Source organism: Physeter macrocephalus, chromosome 5 (assembly GCF_002837175.3).
Source record: "Physeter macrocephalus isolate SW-GA chromosome 5, ASM283717v5, whole genome shotgun sequence".
Taxonomy (NCBI): domain Eukaryota; kingdom Metazoa; phylum Chordata; class Mammalia; order Artiodactyla; family Physeteridae; genus Physeter; species Physeter macrocephalus.
The window spans coordinates 95767774-95777207 of NC_041218.1; the positions used below are offsets into that span (position 1 = coordinate 95767774).

At 47.3% G+C, this 9434-nt stretch overlaps 1 protein-coding gene across 1 annotated transcript in view; it reads left to right on the forward strand.

Annotated features, from left to right (window-relative positions):
• Positions 1–8512, forward strand: part of POU6F2 (POU class 6 homeobox 2) — a 400577-nt gene extending 392065 nt beyond the window's left edge. The window contains exons 9-10 of the mRNA XM_055085090.1: positions 4339–4507; positions 7990–8512. Of these exons, the coding sequence (XP_054941065.1) occupies positions 4339–4507; positions 7990–8494 (674 nt within the window). The 3' untranslated portion in view covers positions 8495–8512. The remainder of the gene's footprint in view (positions 1–4338; positions 4508–7989) is intronic.
• The last annotated feature ends 922 nt before the right edge of the window (positions 8513–9434 follow it).

Genomic DNA, 9434 nt, shown 5'->3' on the forward strand with positions numbered 1-9434 from the left:
CCGCAACGGGCGAGGTCACAGCAGAGGGAGGCCCGCATACCACAAAAAAAAAAAAAAAAAAAAAAAAAAAAGGTGCTGGATGCACCTCGTGGGGGACCCGAGGGTTCCCTCTGAAGTCCCCGTCAAGGTGGCCTGAGATTCATCCTTAAAATTAACCCAACCTCCCCAGAGCCAGAAGGAATGACATGATGGAAAGCCAGACTGACTGATCCCAGGGTGGACTGTCAACCTCTGAGCCGGACTGAGAGTTAACGTGACCTTGCAGGGAAGCTTCCATTTACCACATTTACCTCTTGTTTCCCCTCCTCACATAGAAAAGCATATAACCCTTAATGAAGGGAACTGCCCAACAGTGGAGAAGAAAACCTCAAGAGTTTAAGACAGAAACTTTGGCACCAAAAAAAAAAAAGCATTAGTTTTTTTGTTAATTCAAAATATCTTACAGACACCATCTAAGGTGTTCTCCCAGCGTGGGAAGACACGTCCCACATGTTGTAATCAGGGTGAGACTAATATTCGTCCATGGGTGGACCCCTTCTTTGGATGTGGAGACTTTTGTAGTCCTGGGATCCATGGAACGAAACCATAGTAATACATGGCGCCGTCTGGTTTTTATGGATGAGAGCAATAATATAAAGAAAGCCAAGCAGCTCGTCTCCAGCAATTAACAAATTGCACAAACAACGAGACGCTGGTTTCCCCTCCCCAGACCTTTGTCCAATAGACCGTCACCCTGTTTAAATTTCACCAGAATTCCTAACATCAGCTCTAGAAGTAGAACCAGGAAAAAGACAAGAGCGGGAAATGTGTGAGAGGAGAAAGGAGGAATTCAGCTTCCTGGAATGATGGGTGTCTGGGGCCTCACGGAAATCCAGCAGCTCAGGGGGCAAGGCGCCCACCTCTCTGAGCTTCAGAGTGAAACTGTTGGTGATCCACACGGCTGCTCCGGGCAAAGGGCATAAGAGACCATAGCTTTCCTTTTAACTCTGGTTATTATCAGCCATCTGGCCAAAAGCAGCTTGCACAATCACACTCAATGGATTTAGTCGCTGGTCTCAAGAAACTAGGAAGGAGATAAACAATAAAGGCAGCAGGAGAAGGCAAGGCATAAACTAGAATAGACTTACACAAAACCGTATCCCGGTCATAAACCTGCCCGGTGCTGCGCTGCCAACTCTGGTGGCAGCACAGACCCTGGGACTGGAGTAGACCTTGGAGATCCTTCCAGATCAGCTGAATCCTTCAGTTGATTCCTGTTGATCTAGAGATGGGGCTAATGTAAGGCAACAGATTTACTTCCCACAGGAGCTACTTAGCTTTGCTCAGAGAAAAACTCTCCCCCCAACTCCAGACTCCAACGGCCACCCCAGCCCACTGGCTCCCAGTTGTTTGCCACTTGCCATAAACGGTGAGGCCAGGGGTGGAGGAAGGCAAGGACGGGGCACCTGCCCAGTAGTCTTTCTGACCCGTCATCTTACCCAAGGTGGTAGAGCAAGTTCTCTGTGTAGTGGAACCTGGTGAATAACCATGGTAAAGGGTCGGGCGCAGGTAAAGGGTCGACATGCAGAGGATGCCACACCCAGACTCGGTCAGGCCAGAGCCGCAGCGAAAGCCTGTGTCTGCGGGGTCAGTGGGTCCTCTGCATCAGGATTGCCTGTGGAACTTGTTAAAAATGCGTATCCCGGGTCCCATCAGGTGACTCCCAGACCTATCTAATTAAGAAAACCACTGTCCTAAAAGCCATGTCGTTACAAGGAAAGTCTCCGGCTTCCATTTTTTCACCCTCAGTTTTGAACCTCCACTGCCCACATTTGCAAGGCCATCAGTTCCTCTTCCTTCTCTCTTGGAGAGAGGCCAGGCCCCACTCCCCTCTGCCGTTCTATACCGAGTGTCCCTCTGTGTTCTACACCAGACCTTCTCAACTCTTAGTTTATTATTGCCTCCCCGCCCTACGAGGAGCCCATTTAGACTTCCTGTCCTCGCTGCCCCCCTTCCCCTATGAAATGTTAATATCACAGGGATACCGCACATCGGTTCTGTTTATGTACCTCGGTCCTCTGGGGGACCACATCCAGAACCAACTTCCGCCCCCTTGGGAATGCGTGCTGTAAACGCAGGGTCACCACCCAGGTTCAGCAAGGCAGCAGGTCCGAGGGCTGGAGAGCAGGAGGAACTGAAGGGGCAGCCTGAACCAGTGCCAGCTGACTGACTGCTCCCAAGGGCAGATGTGGACCTGGTGCCACCAAAGCTTCTAACATTTCAGAAGAACGTGACAAATCTAAATTTTTCTTTAGAAATCTCCCAGTGTTTAATGTTGGCCAGAAATTCCCCCAAATTGTACACACTCGAAAAGCTGAGTTTTGTTTGCAAGCTGCTCATTTGCAGCTTCTGCTCTAGGGATTTTTAAACGAAGAAACGGAGGAGGGGCTCAAAGCTGCTGTGTGCGTGGATGGGACCTCCCGGAATCCTTAGCAAACCCTCCAAGCTGCCCCCCGCTGGTGGGAATTAAGATCCAGAGGGCGGCTCCCACCACGCACAACCCAAACAAGTCTCCGTTAATCAAGTGATGCTGGCCTTCCGGGGTGAAGTTGGGGAGAAAAAGCAGGGTTTTAATTAATCTTAACAGCCAAATTAGTTTTATAGTCACCCTCTGCCCCTGTCCATGGACATAGATTCTCAATGTCCTAAACTGAAATATTCACCACTCCCAGCACGAGCTCCCCCTGGCCCCCACCCCAGGCCTCCACCATTGCTTCCACTGACCAGAATATTCTCTGAAAGCTGCTCACTGGGTAAGACCCAGATGAATCCTACCTCCTGTCACCTCTCCTTTCTCTGTAAATTCCAGTGTGGGTGTGACACTACTACTTCTTGACTGTATGCAACCTGGTGTTTTTCTCTGTTTCTCATTCGTAATGTGGAGCCCCAAATCCCCGTAGACAGCAGGCTCCCTAGAGGCTGGAACTGCCCCTTCTCTCCACTCATTAGGACGCCTAGGAGTCACTTAAATACTTAGAGACGAACTGCAGTTATTATACCACTTTCCACCCATCTTCCCTCCATGAAATTATGCTTCATGACGTGTAAAAATTCTGCAGGACTTTGTTTTTATTGAGAAGATACGGGTACAGCGTACACCTCCATGGCTGATTCTGTCGACAGAGTCCATTTCCCCTATAATGAGAGAATCTATACAGGAAGCTCCAAGGCCCCTCGCCACAGATATTAACATCTTTATTTAACAGTCCTTGAAAAATTGGTCCTTGGGGTACCAATGTATTTCTTTTCATGATAACAGGAGTTTCTATAGCCCTAAGCCCAGAAGACTAATATAGTCCACCCCAGTTCCTTAGACAAGTCCTGTAATTGACTGAAATTGGTGGGCGATTGTGCAGAAAGAGGAAGAGAAAAACTTTGCACCTAAGTCCGGGGAGTGCGGTGAAGAACAATAGAGTCAGCTTGCAGGGAGAATGGCTTCGCTCCAGGCAGGATGGAGCAGCCCTTTGAAATCTCCCACCATCCCCAAACCATGCTGCCTCCAGCTTGGTGTGTGCTTTCATTTATCCAGGGATCAGTAGCCGGAGGCGGGGCGGGGGGCGGGGCGGGGGGGATAGTTTCATTCTCCAGCTGTTGTGTCATTTCCCTTGATAAGTCCTAAATTGACCGAGTTATCTGGCACCAAAGGAGCCTTCCTGCAGTAGGCATTTTTTATTCTGTGCCCTTTCAGGGGACAAAGGTGTCTGTGTCAGGAAATTGCTATGGGGGGTGGGGGCAGACTATTATTCTCACAGCTTCATAAGCATGCTCTTCTGAGGGGCTAATGTGAACATAATAAATCAGACAACGTTACCATCTGTTAGCCTGGCTGCAGTGGTGATCGGGTACAGGAAAATACAAAATACTATTTTTTTTCGAGGGCAATTCTTAGCACTAAAGAGTCCAGTTAAGACATTTCAGATAGAAAGCTTTCCATCTTTATATTTTTACATGATACCTGAACATAGTTATGGGCAAAATGGAGTCGCATTCCCCCGTAGCTGGTGCCCCCCTGCCCTGGCTGCTGTCTGTTAAGCGGTAAGGAGCTCGCTCTTGCATTGTGGAAGTGGCAGGGTGGTTTTATCTGGGACAGAACTACCTTGAAGGATGATTTGCGCAGGTGGAATGAGTTGAGGCTGGGGGCTTGAGTGCCTCAGCCGGCAGACAGAGAACGTGCTGCGGTGTGGCTTTCCACCACTCTGCTATTAGGAACCGAGCCACTTTCTCCTCAGCCGTCAAGAACGCGTAGCACTGGGATGTGCGTTGACGCATTGATCCTGTTTTTTGCAAACATCTCCACAGATCCTCAGACGGCAGCGGGTGAGGTGGATGGGGTTAATCTGGAGGAGATCCGAGAATTTGCCAAAGCTTTTAAAATCCGGCGCCTGTCCCTTGGCCTGACCCAGACTCAGGTGGGCCAGGCTCTCAGTGCCACAGAGGGCCCCGCGTACAGCCAGTCGGCCATCTGCAGGTAACCCGTGCCCACGCGCTGTCACCCCTCCTGGCTGGCCCGGGCCTCGTCTGTCCTCTCGGCTCAGCTTTTCTTCTTCGGGTGGGCCGAGCTGGAGGGGTGGAGCGTGGGAACGGAGTCTGGGGTAGCTGTGTGTTGGGATTGGTGATATTGACGGAAGTGGAGTTGCTAAAGCAGACTTGGGGGCCTGGCTTGATAACTCCTGTCAACTCACAAAGAACTTCCAAGGCGGTTTCATTGGAAATACACACCTTCCCCCCACCGGGGGTTCAGAAGCTTCTGAACCCACCGTCCTACGCAGCTGAGATCCACTGTCTCCTGTCTGTGGATTGATGTCGTGAAGCTGCCAGTCCCAGGTGGTGGTGTTAATGCTTCCACCATTTCTGCTCAGGGATGGCTATCCGGATTTTCCAAGAAAACACACCTTAAAAAAAAAAAAATTAACCATCCTGTGACCACAAAGGAATTTTTAACCTTGCCTTGCCAGACACAAGTCTAAAAGCACATTTTTTAAAAAGAAGCAGCTGCTTTCCATAGCTCAGAAAAGGGTACTGAGAGTTTGGCCTAACCTCACCGTATCCTTCCCAAAATTAAATACATAAATGACAGAAGCCAGCCTTGGCTGTGTTTGAGTTGATCTGGGTCAAGCCGCCAGAAGCAGACCCTGCGCGTGCATGTATGTGTTGCGCTAATGCCATGTTTATGCATGAGGTAACAAAGGCACTTCGGTGAGAGCTTTTTCCTCTTGGGCAATGTCTTATGAGTCCTCCTCCATCAGGAAAAGCCAAGAAACCAACTCTAAACTCATTTAAGTGGATTTTGTTCTTGGTGATCCATGAAATGCTGTCTTTTTATCTGCTCTTTATACTTTTAATGTATTCCCCAAAGGACAGAAGTGTACTTTTCCTGCAGTTTAAGACTAAGGTTATAAATAACATCAGTATGGGGTAGGAGCTTGCAGCTCACATTTTGCTCAATGATTTTCCATAAAACCCATTGATTGTTGTTAAATACAAAAAGCGCCATAGGATCCTCTCACTTCTCTGGCCTCCCCTACTGTTTTTTCTTATAAGATACCTCCCTGTAGAAAATAACCTTTATTCAGTCTATACAAGGATACTACTGCTGGGAAATTTGGTTCAAGGCTTGTATATGTTATTCCAGACAACATGTACCGAAGCATCAACACTAACAAGCAGCATCAAATGATATGAATACTGTTGCTCCCTGTTGGGAAACATTAATTTTGTTTCATCTCAACAGCCTTGTGATAAAGGCACGCCACAGGCTTTGAGGTTGTTGCCCATGTGCTTTCGTTGCTGAAGTCCTCTTTGGCTTATTTCTTAGTCCTAAAGTGTGATTTCCTTTTCGTGGCTTAAGTGCTATCTAAGGTTTTAGCTAACACACATAATGTTTCTTGGGCGTTCCCACTCAAATATGTTGATTTCTAAAATCTTCCCCTGGGGAAGCCAAAAAAGCTATGGCCGAAATGAAAAGCCACTTTGGGAATTCACTGTCTAATAGAAGATGGCAGATGCCTTGACTTTTCGGCCTTTCTCTAGCTTCTAGTGTTTCAGCGGGGTAGTTTTCAGAGCTAACTACCAAGAAAAAAAAAAAAATGGAAGTCTTGAAAGAGACCAAGATCTGACAGTGGAACCACTCCAGTTAATTTACACGGTGGTGAAGAATCTGCATTTGCACACACTCTGGTGTCACTCCTCCCTTATGAGCTGCAGTGACTCGAGATGCTTTAACAAGTGCCTCTGCATCAGAGACACGGAGGAAAACACACCAGCAATACACTGGACATCCCTATCACAAGCTCTGTCCCCCATGCCATGGCGCTGTAAAGCCTGTTGTCATGCTACCAAGACTTCGGCTTTGGGGCTTTTATAACGAATGATGGTAAGTGAACACAACAATGAGAGCTTTAGGGGAGCCTGCCATAAGTGAACAGCTCATTAAATGGCATTAAGTAACTAATTCATTTTATATTGAAAGCAAAATGTACTTCTTTCCTCTTTGACCAGCTGAAAGTTGGGGTTTTTTTAAAAAAATAAGTAACTCCTTGAACTATACATGGAAGGGAATGCTATCGGAATGACATTAAAATTTGATACTATTGGCACTGCTTATAACAACATTAGATATCTAAAATGCAGTGCCAAAAATAAGATTAAGGCACATAAAGGAAGCCTATCCTTTTGTGTCCTTTTGCAAGCATCCTTATAAAACATACTGCGACTAAAGCGGGTTCATTTTCGCTCCATGAAAACAGCCTATTGTAATAAGATGCACTCTGTAGTCTGAGGGTTGTTTTTCGACAGCACTGAACTTGAAAAGATAGAGGAGAATGCCGTGGATCCAAAGCTGTCGTCCTGGAGGGCTGTGAATTTGGATTTAGAACAAAACAAACAAACAAATAAAAGGAATTGTTACTATTTTGTATTTCATTGAGAGTGCGTATGAATTTGATACCAGGATGACCTCTTAAAACACTGTAGATAGTTTTGTCCAAGATGCTTCACAGTTTTTTTAAGTCAGTGTAGCAAAGAATTGCAGATGGCAATTGATATATAGAAGACCTCATTTACAGAAAATGATATCATTCAAGTACAGTTTGCAGATATAGCACGTTAAACACAGCTTGATACTCTGGTGCAAAAGTACACCATTACACTGGACGGTGTTGGAAGGCATGAGGTGGCCCTGGCACATCCAGGGGAGTGGGGGGGAAGTGTTCATAGTAATTACAATGTGTCCAGCTGTTTGAGTCCAGCAGTAAAGTAGCAAGGGGCTATGTTTTACCAGAAAAGGGAGCATGTTGTTAACTTACATATGGTGAAAAGCGTTTGCTACCAGAGACAGAGACGGGAGACGGGAGACGGCTGGGGGCCGGGGGAGAGAAAGAGATTCAAATGAGACACAAAACAGAGATGAAAAGAGAACCATAAAAGAAACTTGTCCTAGTTGCCATCACTGATGATTAGCATAGATAGAACATCTTTATCACCAAGTCAGTGGGGGGAATTTAAGGAAAACATAAAAGGAATCATTTTAAATGAAAGAACATGACAGCTGTTGTCTTTGATGTCACTTCCTGGTGTTAATTTTTGCCTTAAGGATTCTGAAGTTCAGGGGAAATGGTGCTGGGTGGATTCAAATCAAAGCTCAGATCTCAAGCGTTTCCAGGAAAAAGATCTGCGAGTGGTTTTTGTTTCCACCGTGATGGCTGCTGTGCTGTGCTGTCTCCCCCCGCCGTGCCCACCTGGTCCGCCTGTGGGTGTACGGGCTGCATGCAGGGGCATGACGCATGCGGGAGGGCGGGTGCTGGCTTGAGCGGGGAGGGCTACCTTGCAGCTGGCTGCTTATCTGGAGTGAGTTTGCTCTGCCAGTCAGTCAGGCAGGCAGGCAGGCAGGCAGGAGGCCCACCCTGGCAGAGGACTCAGTGTAAGACTGTTCTTTCTCAATTTTCCCCCCAGACACACCATCCTGAGAAGCCACTTTTTCCTACCACAGGAAGCCCAAGAGAACACTATAGCTAGCAGTCTGACAGCCAAACTGAACCCTGGCCTTTTGTATCCTGCCAGGTTTGAAAAGCTGGACATCACCCCTAAAAGTGCCCAGAAGATCAAGCCGGTGCTTGAGCGGTGGATGGCTGAGGCTGAGGCCCGCCATCGGGCAGGTATGCAGAACCTGACCGAGTTTATCGGGAGTGAACCGTCCAAAAAGCGCAAGAGGCGCACCTCCTTCACGCCCCAGGCCCTTGAGATCCTCAATGCCCACTTTGAGAAGAACACGCACCCCTCTGGGCAGGAAATGACCGAAATTGCCGAGAAGCTGAACTATGACCGCGAAGTAGTTAGAGTTTGGTTCTGCAATAAGAGGCAAGCCCTGAAGAACACAATTAAACGCTTAAAACAGCATGAGCCGGCCACGGCAGTCCCTCTGGAGCCCTTAACAGACTCACTGGAAGAAAATTCCTAAAGAGACGCCCACCCGGAAGCAGAAAAAAAAAAAATCCACAGAAACTAAACTCCACCCTTGGGACTTCATCCCCTAACCGCCCCCAAAAACGAAAAAATTAAATTAAAAGTAAATTTTAAGGTAGCCCCAGTCATCACCCTTGTAAGTAAAAGACTAAGAAAACCACCGAGTGGACAGGATGGTTTATACGTGTCCATGGGATTTTCCAAAAAAGAAAAAAAAAATGTTTTTTGAAAATTTTTAAACAAGGACTACACCACAGTGCAGGTGTATGGAGGAAGGCTCGTTCCCTCCCCGACCTGTCTCCCCAAAGCCAGTTTTATAATGGACTTAAAGCAAACCAAATAACCACATACTTTTTTCTGTGTATTATGAAAATGTGAACACATTTTAAGAAAAACGACTAAACCAAAAAAACACAAGAAACAAAATACCAACAACACACAAAGGAAACTTTTCTCTGTTCAAAGCGAATACAAGCCTACCACCTGGAGGAGGGGCTGCAGACGGCATCCTTCAGGTTCTGAGCGCTGATTCACTATGAACCTATTAACCAAAGTCAGAAACACGACATTGCCAACGCGACCATTAGTCTCCTCCTCTCTGCGTGTAAAGTTGTGTTCCGAGTTTTTACACTTGTACTTGGCGGAGAAATCGCAAGCCTGACTCCTCTCATCTTTCCCATCTTCCTGTCACCCCCTGTGGGGGGGTGCCATTGCTGAAGCCATTCTGTGAGGCTCACTATTGGTTTTTATTTGGGGGGAGGGGGTTCTTTTTTCGTTTCTCTTTGTTTTGAGCGGGGGGCATCCTGGATCGTGTGCCAAAGCATCCGTTGCTTTCTTCTCACTATGACCTGTGGGTTCGAGAAAAGAAAATGGAGCTCGCATTTCTCACTTTCCTCCATCTCTCCATACCCCCCCAGCGTGTGGCCCCCAGCGTC